This window comes from Hyla sarda, unplaced genomic scaffold, assembly GCF_029499605.1.
Source record: "Hyla sarda isolate aHylSar1 unplaced genomic scaffold, aHylSar1.hap1 scaffold_911, whole genome shotgun sequence".
NCBI lineage: Eukaryota > Metazoa > Chordata > Amphibia > Anura > Hylidae > Hyla > Hyla sarda.
The window spans coordinates 74240-92702 of record NW_026610940.1 but is presented as its reverse complement, the minus strand read 5'-3'; the positions used below and the strand labels follow the sequence as shown (position 1 = coordinate 92702).

The following is an 18463-nucleotide window of genomic DNA, read 5'->3' as shown; positions in this document are numbered from 1 at the left end:
CAGTGTGACCTGGATGAGGACCCCCATAATATACAGGCTGCAGTGTGTCCTGGATAGATGAGGACCCCCATAATATACAGGCTGCAGTGTTTCCTGGATGAGGACCCCCATAATATAAAGGCTGCAGTGTGTCCTGGATGAGGACCCCCATAATATACAGGCTGCAGTGTGTTTCCTGGATGAGGACCCCCATAATATACAGGCTGCAGTGTGTTTCCTGGATGAGGACCCCCATAATATACAGGCTGCAGTGTGTCCTGGATGAAGACCCCCATAATATACAGGCTGCAGTGTATTTCCTTGATGAGGACCCCCATAATATACAGGCTGCACTGTGTCCCGGATGTATGAGGATCCCCATAATATACAGGCTGCAGTGTGACCTGGATGAGGACCCCCATAATATACAGGCTGCAGTGTGTCCTGGATGAGGACCCCCATAATATACAGGCTGCAGTGTTTTTCCTGGATGAGGACCCCCATAATATACAGGCTGCAGTGTGTCCTGGATGAGGACCCCCCATAATATACAGGCTGCAGTGTGTTTCCTGGATGAGGACCCCCATAATATACAGGCTGCAGTGTGTCCTGGATGAGGACCCCCATAATATACAGGCTGCAGTGTATTTCCTGGATGAGGACCCCCATAATATACAGGCTGCACTGTGTCCCGGATGTATGAGGATCCCCATAATATACAGGCTGCAGTGTGACCTGGATGAGGACCCCCATAATATACAGGCTGCAGTGTGTCCTTAATGAGGACCCCCATAATATACAGGCTGCAGTGTTTTTCCTGGATGAGGACCCCCATAATATACAGGCTGCAGTGTGTCCTGGATGAGGACCCCCATAATATACAGGCTGCAGTGTTTTTCCTGGATGAGGACCCCCATAATATACAGGCTGCAGTGTGTCCTGGATGGATGAGTTATTAACATTTGACCGCTAAGCGGTCACTAAGACCCTAAATTTCCCACCCAATATAAAACTTAACGTTTAATGAGCCGAGATTAAAATAACCTCACACATATTGATCTATAGTGCATTGATTGGCATGACACTGCATGCTATAGAAGTGAATTGAAAAATTAGACTGTGGCTGCAGTCCACAGTCTATAGTGTGAGACGATTAAAAATCTAACACATTGCCCGCCCGCCCGACGTTTCGCCACAGGCTGTGGCTTTATCAAGGGCTAAGAGGCAAATGGTGTGCAAACAAGCCTTGCAGGGGTTTAAATAACTGGATGGATGAGGACCCCCATAATATACAGGCTGCAGTGTGTCCTGGATGGATTAGGACCCCCATAATATATAGGCTGCAGTGTGTCCTGGATGGATGAGGACCCCCATAATATACAGGCTGCAGTGTTTTTCCTGGATGAGGACCCCCATAATATACAGGCTGCAGTGTTTTTCCTGGACGAGGACCCCCATAATATACAGGCTGCAGTGTTTTTCCTGGATGAGGACCCCCATAATATGCAGGCTGCAGTGTGTCCTGGATGAGGACCCCCATAATATACAGGCTGCAGTGTTTTTCCTGGATGAGGACCCCCATAATATACAGGCTGCAGTGTGTCCTGGATGGATGAGGACCCCCATAATATACAGGCTGCAGTGTGTCCTGGATGGATTAGGACCCCCATAATATACAGGCTGCAGTGTGTCCTGGATGGATGAGGACCCCCATAATATACAGGCTGCAGTGTTTTTCCTGGATGAGGACCCCCCATAATATACAGGCTGCAGTGTTTTTCCTGGACGAGGACCCCCATAATATACAGGCTGCAGTGTTTTTCCTGGATGAGGACCCCCATAATATACAGGCTGCGGTGTTTTTCCTGGATGAGGACCCCCATATTATACAGGCTGCAGTGTTTTTCCTGGATGAGGACCCCCATAATATACAGGCTGCAGTGTGTCCTGGATGGATTAGGACCCCCATAATATACAGGCTGCAGTGTGTCCTGGATGGATGAGGACCCCCATAATATACAGGCTGCAGTGTTTTTCCTGGATGAGGACCCCCATAATATACAGGCTGCAGTGTTTTTCCTGGATGAGGACCCCCATAATATACAGGCTGCAGTGTTTTTCCTGGATGAGGACCCCCATAATATACAGGCTGCAGTGTTTTTCCTGGATGAGGACCCCCATAATATACAGGCTGCAGTGTTTTTCCTGGATGAGGACCCCCATAATATACAGGCTGCAGTGTTTTTCTTGGATGAGGACCTCCATAATATACAGGCTGCAGTGTGTCCTGGATGGATGAGGACCCCCATAATATACAGGCTGCAGTGTGTCCTTAATGAGGACCCCCATAATATACAGGCTGCAGTGTTTTTCCTGGATGAGGACCCCCATAATATACAGGCTGCAGTGTTTTTCTTGGATGAGGACCCCCATAATATACAGGCTGCAGTGTTTTTCCTGGATGAAGACCCCCCATAATATACAGGCTGCAGTGTTTTTCCTGGATGAAGACCCCCATAATATACAGGCTGCAGTGTTTTTCCTGGATGAGGACCCCCATAATATACAGGCTGCAGTGTTTTTCCTGGATGAGGACCCCCATAATATACAGGCTGCAGTGTTTTTCTTGGATGAGGACCCCCAGTGATCCCTGTGTCCCCCCTTCTGTAGGTGAACATTGGGAGGATGAGAGAGAAGCTGCAGCTGTTGGAGCAGAGTCTTGGGGGTCTGACCCAGATCCTTCCGGGAGGGGACCCCCTCCTACAGAGTGTTCAGGATTGTCTTCAGGACTTTACTCGGCACCTTCCCCTTCTCCAGTCCCTGCTGGACCCCGCGGTCACACACAGGCACTGGGCGGCCATCTTTGCAGGTAACATTGGGGTTTATGTGCCCGTAGTTTTCTTCACTGTCCATTGTCTGTGACATCACTGCTGACCCCCTTGTCCTATCAGTGATAGGGAAGAACTATGGGGGTCCGGAGACCCTGACCCTGATGGAGCTGCTGTCCGGTCCACTGCTGAGAGAGGAGGAGCAAATCCACAAGGTGAGGGGAGACCGGGGCATCGGGGGTTACTGCTGTTACATTGTGTCTTATCCTCCAGAGCTGCACTCATTATTCTGCTGTTACATAATGTCTTATCCTCCAGAGCTGCACTCACTATTCTGCTGTTACATAATGTCTTATCCTCCAGAGCTGCACTCACTATTCTGCTGTTACATCATGTCTTATCCTCCAGAGCTGCACTCATTATTCTGCTGTTATATACATGTCTTATCCTCCAGAGCTGCACTCACTATTCTGCTGTTACATCAGGCCTTATCATCCAGAGCTGCACTCACTATTCTTCTGTTATATACATGTCTTATCCTCCAGAGCTGCACTCACTATTCTGCTGTTACATCGTGTCTTATCCTCCAGAGCTGCACTCACTATTCTGCTGTTGTATACATGTCTTATTCTCCAGAGCTGCACTCACTATTCTGCTGTTACATCGTGTCTTATCCTCCAGAGCTGCACTCACTATTCTGCTGTTATATACATGTCTTATTCTCCAGAGCTGCACTCACTATTCTGCTGTTACATCAGGCCTTATCCTCCAGAGCTGCACTCACTATTCTGCCGTTACTTCATGCCTCATCCTCCAGAGCTGCACTCACTATTCTGCTGTTACATGTCTTATCCTCCAGAGCTGCACTCACTATTCTGCTGTTACATCAGGTCTTATCCTCCAGAGCTGCACTCACTATTCTGCTGTTACATGTCTTATCCTCCAGAGCTGCACTCACTATTCTGCTGTTACATGTCTTATCCTCCAGAGCTGCACTCACTATTCTGCTGTTACATCATGTCTTATCCTCCAGAGCTGCACTCACTATTCTGCTGTTACATGTCTTATCCTCCAGAGCTGCACTCACTATTCTGCTGTTACATCATGTCTTATCCCCCAGAGCTGCACTCACTATTCTGCTCCTACATCATGTCTCATCCTCCAGAGCTGCACTCACTATTCTGCTGTTACATCATGTCTTATCCTCCAGAGCTGCACTCACTATTCTGCTGTTACATCATGTCTTATCCCCCAGAGCTGCACTCACTATTCTGCTGTTACATCATGTCTTATGCTCCAGAGCTGCACTCACTATTCTGCTGTTACATCAGGTCTTATCCTCCAGAGCTGCACTCACTATTCTCCTGTTATATACATGGCTTATCCTCCAGAGCTGCACTCACTATTCTGCTGCTATATACATGGCTTATCCTCCAGAGCTGCACTCACTATTCTGCTGTTATATTCATGGCTTATCCTCCAGAGCTGCACTCACTATTCTGCTGTTACATCAGGTCTTATCCTCCAGAGCTGCACTCACTATTCTGCTGTTACATCAGGTCTTCTCCTCCAGAGCTGCACTCACTATTCTGCTGTTACATGTCTTATCCTCCAGAGCTGCACTCACTATTCTGCTGTTATATACATGGCTTATCCTCCAGAGCTGCACTCACTATTCTGCTGTTACATCAGGTCTTATCCTCCAGAGCTGCACTCACTATTCTGCTGTTACATCAGGTCTTATCCTCCAGAGCTGCACTCAATATTCTGCTGTTACATCAGGTCTTCTCCTCCAGAGCTGCACTCACTATTCTGCTGTTACATCATGTCTTATCCTTCAGAGCTGCACTCACTATTCTGCTGTTACATCGTGTCTTCTCCTCCAGGGCTGCACTCACTATTCTGCTGTTACATCATGTCTTCTCCTCCAGCACTGCGCTCACTATTCTGCTGTTACATCATGTCTTCTCCTCCAGGGCTGCACTCACTATTCTGCTGTTACATCAGGTCTTATCCTCCAGAGCTACACTCACTATTCTGCTGTTACATCAGGTCTTATCCTCCAGGACTGCACTCACTATTCTGCTGTTACATCATGTCTTATCCTCCAGAGCTGCACTCACTATTCTGCTGTTACATCAGGTCTTATCCTCCAGAGCTGCACTCACTATTCTGCTGTTACATGTCTTATCCTCCAGTGCTGCACTCACTATTCTGCTGTTACATCATGTCTTATCCTCCAGAGCTGCACTCACTATTCTGCTGTTACATCATGTCTTATCCTCCAGAGCTGCACTCACTATTCTGTTGTTACATCCTGTCTTATCCTCCAGAGCTGCACTCACTATTCTGCTGTTACATCGTGTCTTATCCTCCAGAGCTGCACTCACTATTCTGCTATTTCATCATGTCTTATCCTCCAGAGCTGCACTCACTATTCTGCTGTTACATCATGTCTTATCCTCCAGAGCTGCACTCACTATTCTCCTGTTATATACATGGCTTATCCTCCAGAGCTGCACTCACTATTCTGCTGTTACATCATGTCTTATCCTCCAGAGCTGCACTCACTATTCTGCTGTTACATCATGTCTTATCCCCCAGAGCTGCACTCACTATTCTGCTGTTACATCATGTCTTATGCTCCAGAGCTGCACTCACTATTCTGCTGTTACATCATGCCTTATCCTCCAGAGCTGCACTCACTATTCTGCTGTTACATCATGTCTTATCCTTCAGAGCTGCACTCACTATTCTGCTGTTACATCATATCTTATCCTCCAGTGCTGCACTCACTATTCTGCTGTTACATCATGTCTTATCCTCCAGAGCTGCACTCACTATTCTGCTGTTACATCATGTCTTATCCTCCAGAGCTGCACTCACTATTCTACTGTTACATCATGTCGTATACTCCAGAGCTGCACTCACTATTCTGCTGTTACATCAGGTCTTCTCCTCCAGAGCTGCACTCACTATTCTGCTGTTACATCATGTCTTATCCTTCAGAGCTGCACTCACTATTCTGCTGTTACATCGTGTCTTATCCTTCAGAGCTGCACTCACTATTCTGCTGTTACATCAGGTCTTATCCTCCAGAGCTGCACTCACTATTCTGCTGTTACATCATGTCTTATCCTCCAGAGCTGCACTCACTATTCTGCTGTTACATCATGTCTTATCCCCCAGAGCTGCACTCACTATTCTGCTGTTACATCATGTCTTATGCTCCAGAGCTGCACTCACTACTCTGCTGTTACATCAGGTCTTCTCCTCCAGAGCTGCACTCACTATTCTGCTGTTACATCATGTCTTATCCTTCAGAGCTGCACTCACTATTCTGCTGTTACATCGTGTCTTCTCCTCCAGGGCTGCACTCACTATTCTGCTGTTACATCATGTCTTCTCCTCCAGCACTGCGCTCACTATTCTGCTGTTACATCATGTCTTCTCCTCCAGGGCTGCACTCACTATTCTGCTGTTACATCAGGTCTTATCCTCCAGAGCTGCACTCACTATTCTGCTGTTACATCAGGTCTTATCCTCCAGGGCTGCACTCACTATTCTGCTGTTACATCATGTCTTATCCTCCAGAGCTGCACTCACTATTCTGCTGTTACATCAGGTCTTATCCTCCAGAGCTGCACTCACTATTCTGCTGTTACATGTCTTATCCTCCAGTGCTGCACTCACTATTCTGCTGTTACATCATGTCTTATCCTCCAGAGCTGCACTCACTATTCTGCTGTTACATCATGTCTTATCCTCCAGAGCTGCACTCACTATTCTGTTGTTACATCCTGTCTTATCCTCCAGAGCTGCACTCACTATTCTGCTGTTACATCGTGTCTTATCCTCCAGAGCTGCACTCACTATTCTGCTATTTCATCATGTCTTATCCTCCAGAGCTGCACTCACTATTCTGCTGTTACATCATGTCTTATCCTCCAGAGCTGCACTCACTATTCTCCTGTTATATACATGGCTTATCCTCCAGAGCTGCACTCACTATTCTGCTGTTACATCATGTCTTATCCTCCAGAGCTGCACTCACTATTCTGCTGTTACATCATGTCTTATCCCCCAGAGCTGCACTCACTATTCTGCTGTTACATCATGTCTTATGCTCCAGAGCTGCACTCACTATTCTGCTGTTACATCATGCCTTATCCTCCAGAGCTGCACTCACTATTCTGCTGTTACATCATGTCTTATCCTTCAGAGCTGCACTCACTATTCTGCTGTTACATCATATCTTATCCTCCAGTGCTGCACTCACTATTCTGCTGTTACATCATGTCTTATCCTCCAGAGCTGCACTCACTATTCTGCTGTTACATCATGTCTTATCCTCCAGAGCTGCACTCACTATTCTACTGTTACATCATGTCGTATACTCCAGAGCTGCACTCACTATTCTGCTGTTACATCAGGTCTTCTCCTCCAGAGCTGCACTCACTATTCTGCTGTTACATCATGTCTTATCCTTCAGAGCTGCACTCACTATTCTGCTGTTACATCAGGTCTTATCCTTCAGAGCTGCACTCACTATTCTGCTGTTACATCAGGTCTTATCCTCCAGAGCTGCACTCACTATTCTGCTGTTACATCATGTCTTATCCTCCAGAGCTGCACTCACTATTCTGCTGTTACATCATGTCTTATCCCCCAGAGCTGCACTCACTATTCTGCTGTTACATCATGTCTTATGCTCCAGAGCTGCACTCACTACTCTGCTGTTACATCATGTCTTATCCTCCAGAGCTGCACTCACTATTCTGTTGTTACATCAGGTCTTATCCTCCAGAGCTGCACTCACTATTCTGCTGTTACATCATGTCTTATCCTCCAGAGCTGCACTCACTATTCTGCTGTTACATCATGTCTTATCCTCCAGAGCTGCACTCACTATTCTGCTGTTACATCATGTCTTATCCCCCAGAGCTGCACTCACTATTCTGCTGTTACATCATGTCTTATGCTCCAGAGCTGCACTCACTATTCTGCTGTTACATCATGTCTTATCCTCCAGAGCTGCACTCACTATTCTGCTGTTACATCATGTCTTATCCTTCAGAGCTGCACTCACTATTCTGCTGTTACATCATGTCTTATCCTCCAGAGCTGCACTCACTATTCTTCTGTTACATCGTGTCTTATCCTCCAGAGCTGCACTCACTATTCTGCTATTTCATCATGTCTTATCCTCCAGAGCTGCACTCACTATTCTGCTGTTACATCATGTCTTATCCTCCAGAGCTGCACTCACTAGTCTCCTGTTATATACATGGCTTATCCTCCAGAGCTGCACTCACTATTCTGCTGTTACATCATGTCTTATCCTCCAGAGCTGCACTCACTATTCTGCTGTTACATCATGTCTTATCCCCCAGAGCTGCACTCACTATTCTGCTGTTACATCATGTCTTATGCTCCAGAGCTGCACTCACTATTCTGCTGTTACATCATGCCTTATCCTCCAGAGCTGCACTCACTATTCTGCTGTTACATCATGTCTTATCCTTCAGAGCTGCACTCACTATTCTGCTGTTACATCATATCTTATCCTCCAGTGCTGCACTCACTATTCTGCTGTTACATCATGTCTTATCCTCCAGAGCTGCACTCACTATTCTGCTGTTACATCATGTCTTATCCTCCAGAGCTGCACTCACTATTCTACTGTTACATCATGTCGTATACTCCAGAGCTGCACTCACTATTCTGCTGTTACATCAGGTCTTCTCCTCCAGAGCTGCACTCACTATTCTGCTGTTACATCATGTCTTATCCTTCAGAGCTGCACTCACTATTCTGCTGTTACATCGTGTCTTATCCTTCAGAGCTGCACTCACTATTCTGCTGTTACATCAGGTCTTATCCTCCAGAGCTGCACTCACTATTCTGCTGTTACATCAGGTCTTATCCTCCAGAGCTGCACTCACTATTCTGCTATTACATTGTGTCTTCTCCTCCAGGGCTGCACTCACTATTCTGCTGTTACATCATATCTTCTCCTCTAGCACTGCGCTCACTATTCTGCTGTTACATCATGTCTTCTCCTCCAGGGCTGCACTCACTATTCTGCTGTTACATCAGGTCTTATCCTCCAGAGCTGCACTCACTATTCTGCTGTTACATCAGGTCTTATCCTCCAGGGCTGCACCTCACTATTCTGCTGTTACATCATGTCTTATCCTCCAGAGCTGCACTCACTATTCTGCTGTTACATCATGTCTTATCCCCCAGAGCTGCACTCACTATTCTGCTGTTACATCATGTCTTATGCTCCAGAGCTGCACTCACTATTCTGCTGTTACATCATGTCTTATCCTCCAGAGCTGCACTCACTATTCTGCTGTTACATCATGTCTTATCCTTCAGAGCTGCACTCACTATTCTGCTGTTACATCATGTCTTATCCTCCAGAGCTGCACTCACTATTCTGCTGTTACATCATGTCTTATCCTCCAGAGCTGCACTCACTATTCTGCTGTTACATCAGGTCTTATCCTCCAGGGCTGCACTCACTATTCTGCTGTCACATCATGTCTTATCCTCCAGAGCTGCACTCACTATTCTGCTGTTACATCATGTCTTATCCCCCAGAGCTGCACTCACTATTCTGCTGTTACATCATGTCTTATGCTCCAGAGCTGCACTCACTATTCTGCTGTTACATCATGTCTTATCCTCCAGAGCTGCACTCACTATTCTGCTGTTACATCATGTCTTATCCTTCAGAGCTGCACTCACTATTCTGCTGTTACATCATGTCTTATCCTTCAGAGCTGCACTCACTATTCTGCTGTTACATGTCTTATCCTCCAGTGCTGCACTCACTATTCTGCTGTTACATCATGTCTTATCCTCCAGAGCTGCACTCACTATTCTGCTGTTACATCATGTCTTATCCTCCAGAGCTGCACTCACTATTCTGCTGTTACATCATGTCGTATACTCCAGAGCTGCACTCACTATTCTGCTGTTACATCAGGTCTTCTCCTCCAGAGCTGCACTCACTATTCTGCTGTTACATCATGTCTTATCCTTCAGAGCTGCACTCACTATTCTGCTGTTACATGTCTTATCCTCCAGTGCTGCACTCACTATTCTGCTGTTACATCATGTCTTATCCTCCAGAGCTGCACTCACTATTCTGCTGTTACATCATGTCTTATCCTCCAGAGCTGCACTCACTATTCTGCTGTTACATCATGTCGTATACTCCAGAGCTGCACTCACTATTCTGCTGTTACATCAGGTCTTCTCCTCCAGAGCTGCACTCACTATTCTGCTGTTACATCATGTCTTATCCTTCAGAGCTGCACTCACTATTCTGCTGTTACATCGTGTCTTATCCTTCAGAGCTGCACTCACTATTCTGCTGTTACATCAGGTCTTATCCTCCAGAGCTGCACTCACTATTCTGCTGTTACATCAGGTCTTATCCTCCTGAGCTGCACTCACTATTCTGCTGTTACATCATGTCTTCTCCTCCAGGGCTGCACTCACTATTCTGCTGTTACATCAGGTCTTATCCTCCAGAGCTGCACTCACTATTCTGCTGTTACATCAGGTCTTATCCTCCAGGGCTGCACTCACTATTCTGCTGTTACATCATGTCTTCTCCTCCAGGGCTGCACTCACTATTCTGCTGTTACATCGTGTCTTATCCTTCAGAGCTGCACTCACTATTCTGCTGTTACATCAGGTCTTATCCTCCAGGGCTGCACTCACTATTCTGCTGTTACATCATGTCTTCTCCTCCAGGGCTGCACTCACTATTCTGCTGTTACATCATGTCTTCTCCTCCAGAGCTGCACTCACTATTCTGCTGTTACATCGTGTCTTCTCCTCCAGAGCTGCACTCACTATTCTGCTGTTACATTTTGTCTTCTCCTCCAGGGCTGCACTCACTATTCTGCTGTTACATCATGTCTTCTCCTCCAGGGCTGCACTCACTATTCTGCTGTTACATCATGTCTTCTCCTCCAGAGCTGCACTCACTATTCTGCTGTTACATCGTGTCTTCTCCTCCAGAGCTGCGCTCACTATTCTGCTGTTACATCATGTCTTCTCCTCCAGGGCTGCACTCACTATTCTGCTGTTACATCATGTCTTCTCCTCCAGCACTGCGCTCAGTATTCTGCTGTTCCAGACCTCTCATGTCTTCCTCTATCAGATCTTGCTCCAGGCTCGTGCAGAGTTCTCTGTCCATCAGGACTTTGGGAAGATTCAGAGGTTCTGGCAGGAGAGAGAATTCCATCTGGTCAGATTCTTCCTCTGTGTCTCCAGAGAGGATCCTCCTCCAGACCCAGCCAGGAGACCAACCAGTGGCAAATTCAGAAAGCTCGCCAAAGGCTGCAGCACCCAGGACACGGGCACCTTCCTTCTGGCCGGTAAGAGGCCCAAGTCTACGTGTTAATACTCGGACCTCCAGACCACCCAGGATTGTTTCCTCTTCATTCACACACAAACACCTGTGGGGCCTTACTCTTCCTCCTCCTCTTGTCTTTGTGATTCCTCCTCCTCTCTTCCCTGTGATTCCTCCTCCTCTCTTCCCTGTGATTCCTCCTCCTCTCTTCTCTGCGATTCCTGCTCCTCTCTTCTCTGTGATTCCTCCTCCTCTCTTCTCTGCGATTCCTGCTCCTCTCTTCTCTGTGATTCCTCCTCCTCCTCCTCTCTTCTGTGATTCCTCCTCCTCTCTTCTCTGTGATTCCTCCTCCTCCTCTCTTCTGTGATTCCTCCTCCTCTCTTCTCTGTGATTCCTCCTCCTCCTCCTCTCTTCTGTGATTCCTCCTCCTCCTTCTCTCTTCTGTGATTCCTCCTCTCTTCTGTGATTCCTCCTCCTCTCTTCTCTGATTCCTCCTCTCTTCTCTGTGATTCCTTCTCCTCCCCTCTTCTCTGTGATTCCTTCTCCTCCCCTCTTCTCTGTGATTCCTTCTCCTCCCCTCTTCTCTGTGATTCCTCCTCCCCTCTTCTCTGTGATTCCTCCTCCTCCTCTCTTCTCTGTGATTCCTCCTCCTCTCTTCTCTGTGATTCCTCCTCCTCTCTTCTGCGATTCCTCCTCCTCCTCCTTTCTTCTGTGATTCCTTCTCCTCCTCCTCTCTTCTCTGTGATTCCTCCTCCTCTCTTCTCCTCCTCTCTTCTCAGTGATTCCTCCTCCTCCTCCTCCGTTCTCTGTGATTCTTCCTCCTCTCTTCTCTTTGATTCCTCCTCTCTTCTCTGTGATTCCTCCTCCTCTCTTCTGTAATTCCTCCTCCTCCTCCTCCTTTCTTCTGTGATTCCTCCTCCTCCTCCTCTCTTCTCTGTGATTCCTCCTCTCTTCTCGATGATTCCTCCTCCTCTCTTCTCCTCCTCTCTTCTCAGTGATTTCTCCTCCTCTCTTCTCGGTGATTTTTCCTCCTCCTCTCTTCCCTATGATTCCTCCTCTTTTCTCTGTGATTCCTCCTCCTCCTCTCTTCTCTATGATTCCTCCTCCTCCTCTCTTTCTCTTCCACTCTTCTATATGATTCCTCCTCCTCCTCTCTCCTCCTCCACTCTTCTCTATGATTTCTCCTCTTCCTCCTCTCTTCTCTGATTCCTCCTCCTCCTCCTCTCTTCTCCTCCTCTGTTCTCTATGATTCCCCCTCCTGTTCTCTGCTTCCTCCTCTCTTCTCTGATTCCTCCTCCTCTCTTCTCTGATTCCTCCTCCTCTTCTCTATGATTCCTCCTCCTCCTCCCCTCTTCTCTATGATTCCTCCTCCTCTCTTCTCTGTGATTCCTCCTCCTCCTCCTCTCTTCCCTATGATTCCTCCTCTCTTCTCTGTGATTCATTCTCCTCCTCTCTTCTCTGTGATTCCTCCTCCTCCTCTCTTCTCTGTGATTCCTCCTCCTCCTCCTCTCTTCTCTGTGATTCCTCCTCCTCCTCCTCTCTTCTCTGTGATTCCTCCTCCTCCTCCTCTCTTCTCTGTGATTCCTCCTCCTCCTCCTCTCTTCTCTGTGATTCCTCCTCCTCCTCCTCTCTTCTCTGTGATTCCTCCTCCTCTCTTCTCTGTGATTCCTCCTCCTCTCTTCTCTGTGATTCCTCCTCCTCCTCCTCTCTTCTCTGTGATTCCTCCTCCTCTCTTCTCTGTGATTCCTCCTCCTCTCTTCTCTGTGAGTCCTTCTCCTCTCTTCTCTGATTCCTCCTCCTCCTCTCTTCTCTGTGATTCCTCCTCTTCCTCTCTTCTCTGTGATTCCTCCTCCTCTCTTCTCTGTGATTCCTCCTCCTCCTCCTCTCTTCTCTGTGATTCCTCCTCCTCCTCCTCTCTTCTCTGTGATTCCTCCTCCTCTCTTCTCTGTGATTCCTCCTCCTCTCTTCTCTGTGATTCCTTCTCCTCTCTTCTCTGATTCCTCCTCCTCCTCTCTTCTCTGTGATTCCTCCTCCTCCTCTCTTCTCTGTGATTCCTCCTCCTCCTCCTCTCTTCTCTGTGATTCCTCCTCCTCCTCCTCTCTTCTCTGTGATTCCTCCTCCTCCTCCTCTCTTCTCTGTGATTCCTCCTCCTCCTCTCTTCTCTGTGATTCCTCCTCCTCTCTTCTCTGTGATTCCTCCTCCTCTCTTCTCTGTGATTCCTCCTCCTCTCCTCTGTGATTCCTCCTCCTCCTCTCTTCTCTGTGATTCCTCCTCCTCTCTTCTCTGATTCCTCCTCCTCCTCTCTTCTCTGTGATTCCTTCTCCTATCTTCTCTGATTCCTCCTCCTCCTCTCTTCTCTGTGATTCCTTCTCCTCCTCTCTTCTCTGATTCCTCCTCCTCCTCCTCTCTTCTCTGTGATTCCTCCTCCTCTCTTCTCTGTGATTCCTCCTCCTCTCTTCTCTGTGATTCCTCCTCCTCTCTTCTCTGATTCCTTCTCCTCCTCTCTTCTCTGATTCCTCCTCCTCCTCCATCCATCTCCTCCATCCATCTCCTCCATCCATCTCATCCCCTCCATCCATCCATCTCCTCCATCCATCTCCTCCATCCATCTCCTCCATCCATCTCCTCCATCCATCTCCTCCATCCATCTCCTCCATCCATCCATCTCCTCCATCCATCCATCCATCTCCTCCATCCATCCATCTCCTCCATCCATCTCCTCCATCCATCCATCTCCTCCATCCATCCATCTCCTCCATCCATCCATCTCCTCCATCCATCTCCTCCATCCATCTCCTCCATCCATCCATCTCCTCCATCCATCTCCTCCATCCATCCCCTCCATCCATCCATCTCCTCCATCCATCTCCTCCATCCATCCATCTCCTCCATCCATCCATCTCCTCCATCCATCCATCCCCTCCATCCATCTCCTCCATCCATCTCCTCCATCCATCTCCTCCATCCATCTCCTCCATCCATCTCCTCCATCCATCCATCTCCTCCATCCATCTCCTCCATCCATCTCCTCCATCCATCTCCTCCATCCATCCATCTCCTCCATCCATCCATCCCCTCCATCCATCTCCTCCATCCATCCATCCCCTCCATCCATCTCCTCCATCCATCCATCCCCTCCATCCATCTCCTCCATCCATCTCCTCCATCCATCCATCTCCTCCATCCATCCATCCCCTCCATCCATCTCCTCCATCCATCCATCCCCTCCATCCATCTCCTCCATCCATCTCCTCCATCCATCCATCTCCTCCATCCATCCATCCCCTCCATCCATCTCCTCCATCCATCCATCCCCTCCATCCATCTCCTCCATCCATCCATCCCCTCCATCCATCTCCTCCATCCATCTCCTCCATCCATCCATCCCCTCCATCCATCTCCTCCATCCATCTCCTCCATCCATCTCATCCATCCATCCATCTCCTCCATCCATCTCCTCCATCCATCCATCTCCTCCATCCATCCATCTCCTCCATCCATCTCCTCCATCCATCCATCTCATCCATCCATCCATCTCCTCCATCCATCTCCTCCATCCATCCATCTCCTCCCCCTCCATAAAAAATTTCAGTGGAGCAAAAATCAGGCAAACTGTCTTGAAAACATTGTATAATGGCCCAAAGTGTTCATCCGCACAGGTGTAAACAAGGGGGAGGGTATGTGAGGGGCAGGAATGGAGGTCGGGGTCACTACATGAACCTTCTGGAGATTAGATCCTGACCTGTTGTCTCTTCTCCCCCCAGACACGCGCTCTCTCTGCAGTCTCATTGAGGACAGTCTGCTGTCTCTTCACACCATCAGGAGCTCTAACTATTCAGCCGGTCAACGGGACGAAATCTTAGGATGGATCCAAAAACTCCGGAATCTCGGTAACTCTTGGTGTTAACCACTTCATGAGCAGAGGCCACAGGAATGATCTGGTCAGCCGTAGTTCACACCACCATGATGGCTTGATGGAAACCTTGATGGCAGTGACGGATCCATCGAACGAGCCCGTGACCATGAAGCGCGGCATGCTGCGCTATGTTGTGCTTTATGTTCACATTAAACTTGATGGAACTCCTGGTCGTGTGAACTGAACCGTAGGCGCCATTTTTGTCAGTGGTTGATGGGAGAACATGGCACCTTTCCATTCCTCACTTTGTCTGTGTTTCTATTTGCAGGACGAGTTCTTAATCTTTTGGTCACATTTCAGGGGAAATGGGTTTTCCTGACTAAGGTTGAGAGTGAGATGGACGTGTGTCTGCCCGGGCCGGAGATGGTGAGTGCCCCATGTTTGATGCCTACAGGGATGGGATCGGACAGGAGTCACCACTAAGCCATTTTTTTTTGTCAGGTAACAGAGTTTCAGTCCCTTGACTTGAGTTTCCGCTCCTTTCTGGAAGTAACCAAGCACGATCCTCTGGTGTTGTCCATCCTGAATCCCAGCAGGAGGCGAGACTGGAATTTCTATGGGGATTCTCTGTGTTCTGCCCTTCAGAGGGGTATCAGGGTCATGGAGGACATCATACTGACTCTGGGAGACGTGCTGGACTCTGCCCGCTGTGACTTCCCACGACTCTTCTTTCTCAGTGATGAGGATGTGATGGACGTCCTTGCTGCTTCTACGGAGCCCTCTGACCGCCTGCCCTGCGCTCTTCTTTGCTTCCCATACTGTACAGATGTCCTATTCCGCATCCAGTCCCCCAAATCCTCAGACTTCCCACTTATCGGCAGCCATGTTACTGTAGGTGTGAGGGGGAATTATGGAGACACCCTTTACTTCAGCAGTCCCATCACATGGAGTCCGAGGGTAGTCTCTTGGCTGATAGAACTGGAGTGGGCAGTCAGGCAGAGTCTTAAAGAACAGCTTTCCATATGTCTGACTGAAGGGAGGCAAAGCTGCCTCCACCGCTCTGCTCGCCATGAGGACTTAAGACGATGGTTGGAACGCGGGATGTCCCATCACCTGCAATGCTTGATGGTTACTGAGGAGGTGGTGTGGTGTGAAGATGTGGAGAGGCTGATCCTTACTGACCAGAGGGCACAACTTAGAGACTGGCACAACCTAAAGGTAGACATCTTGGTACAGCGACTAAGACAAGTAGAGAGCAGAAGACCAGAGCATGGCCAGTCTATCCTCCAGGAGCGGGCTTTTCTATTTAAGTGGATCAGCCAGGCCGTCCTGCAGCGGAACAGGACATCGGACCTGCTAAATACAGGAATACAGACTCTGGACTCCTTCTCCTGGGCCAAGCTGATGAAGTACAGGGCACCTGCACATGCAGCCGACACGCTAGAGAATGCCAAGGACTTGTCCCCTGCCGAGGAGCCTGTGCTGCCCTCATCTCCGCTGTGCTTTGTTGATGTGTTGGGGCATGTATTACCATATGGACACGAGTATGTTGGGTTAGACATGAAGTCTATGGACTCTGCCATCTCTGAAAGAACTTCTCTGGGTTTAATACTGACCCTTGGGCGTTACCAGTGCGGGGCTGTGATCGGCCAGGATGAAGGCCTTAGGACCCAGACCCTGTTGGCACTTGGCAGGGCTCTTGGCCGTCAGGTTGTGGTCCTGAAGTGCTGGTCTGGGCTGAATGTGGGCCGTCTCACTCTACACCTGAAGGGGGCACTACAGTGCGGTGCATGGCTAGTACTGGACCATGCTGACAGACTGAACACTGGTGTCCTGGCATCACTAGGGCAGCTGCTGGGAGAGGTCCAGGCCTCCTATGAAGCTTTGATGAAGTCCACGGAATTTCATATAGAGAAAAGATCAGAGCTAGTAGGAGAGATCCAGATGGAGGGAAGGACATTGGTGGTCAGGAGACATTATGGCTGCTTTATGACCCTTCCTCACATGGATTCTTCACTCGCCCTCCCATGTTCCCTCCGACTTCTTCTCAGACCCGTGTCCTTCTGCCCTCCTGACCTGTGTTACACGGCAGAACTCGCTCTTCTTTCTGCAGGTTTTCAAGAACCTTTTCATTTGGCCAAGAAATTATCCTCCTTCCTCCATCTAGCCCGGGAGTCGGGAGCTGTTTCTGCAGCCAGTGCTCTTCCTCTACTGAGGAACATCATCCAGAAGGCCATTGTCTTATTGAGGTCAGACGGCAAGGCCATTAGATGGCCCATGGACCCCGACCAGTGCCAACCCCCACAGAGCTCCATGATGGAGGAGACCAGCCTGGTGACTGCTCTCCTGACCTCGTCCCTGTGGTCTGGTCATTCAGGTCCTGAGGACAGTCATCTGACTGACCTCCTGAGAGGGGTCTTTCCAGCCTCCATATCTCCTCTGCCCCGTAGTCTGGGTGCGGTTCTCCTGTCCGGTGCCGTTCAACTTCACCTTCATGAGTCCGGTCTGGAGGGTCACACAGAACTCAGTAATAATGTTATGTGGCTTTTTCAAGCATTACAACAAAGTTCAGGGGTTCTCCTGACGGGTCCCTCCGGTGGTGGAAAAACAACGTGCTGGAGGGCTCTACAGCAGGCACTGAACCATCTGGCTGCCAATGAAGTGGGTACAAACCCTGAGGTCACCACCAGCCCAGTATACCGCCCTGTGCACAGTGTCCATCTCTTCCCCAACAGTCTGAGTCGCGCTGAACTCCTTGGACTCGGTCCAGACGGTGACTCTGTGTTCTCCCGAATGCTTCACCAAACAGAGTCTACGGTCCAGAAATGGATAATCCTGGATGGGTCAGCGGCCCTCTCCTGGCTAGAGCCCATTTCTTGCCTATTTGGCCCACAGTCGGCCTTGACGTTGCCCGGTGGTCAGCAGCTTCATCTTTCCGAGGGGAATAAGTTGCTGTTTGAGATGCCGGACACTTCTTCTCTTAGTCCGGCCATGTCCACACTGTGCAGCTTTGTGTACTGCGGGGGCCAGGAAACCTGGAGGGCAATTGTGAAGGCCTTCCTATCCAGCATGTACATAAGGTATCACATTACAAGAAGCACGCAGCACAAGCTGGAGACACTGAGTGACCACCTGATACCCAGAACCCTTTGCTTTCTAAAGGAACATGGCACCTCCGCCCTACATCCTCACTCTGCAACACCCTCACCTAGGGCCTGTGGGGCCCACCAAGTCTCCTCCTTCTGCTCCATCCTACAGTCTCTTATGGACCAACATCTGCTCCGTAATCAGTCCCATCGGGCCCCAGAGCAGGCAGAACTTATAGCAGAGGGGCCACAGACCACAACTCCTGGATCTGAAGGTAAGATGGCGCCATGTAGTAAGGGATGAGGGACCACACTTGTGATGGGTTTTTCTTAGATT

General features: G+C 48.9%; 1 protein-coding gene across 3 annotated transcripts in view; it reads left to right on the top strand.

Annotated features, from left to right (window-relative positions):
- DNHD1 (dynein heavy chain domain 1) overlaps window positions 1–18463 on the top strand; it is a gene marked incomplete at both ends in the record, with an annotated part of 136370 nt that overhangs the window by 44648 nt on the left and 73259 nt on the right. For all 3 annotated transcript variants that reach the window (XM_056554823.1, XM_056554825.1, XM_056554824.1), the window contains 6 exon segments: window positions 2650–2848; window positions 2931–3022; window positions 10993–11209; window positions 14949–15074; window positions 15369–15466; window positions 15542–18401. In XM_056554823.1, the coding sequence (XP_056410798.1) occupies window positions 2650–2848; window positions 2931–3022; window positions 10993–11209; window positions 14949–15074; window positions 15369–15466; window positions 15542–18401 (3592 nt within the window).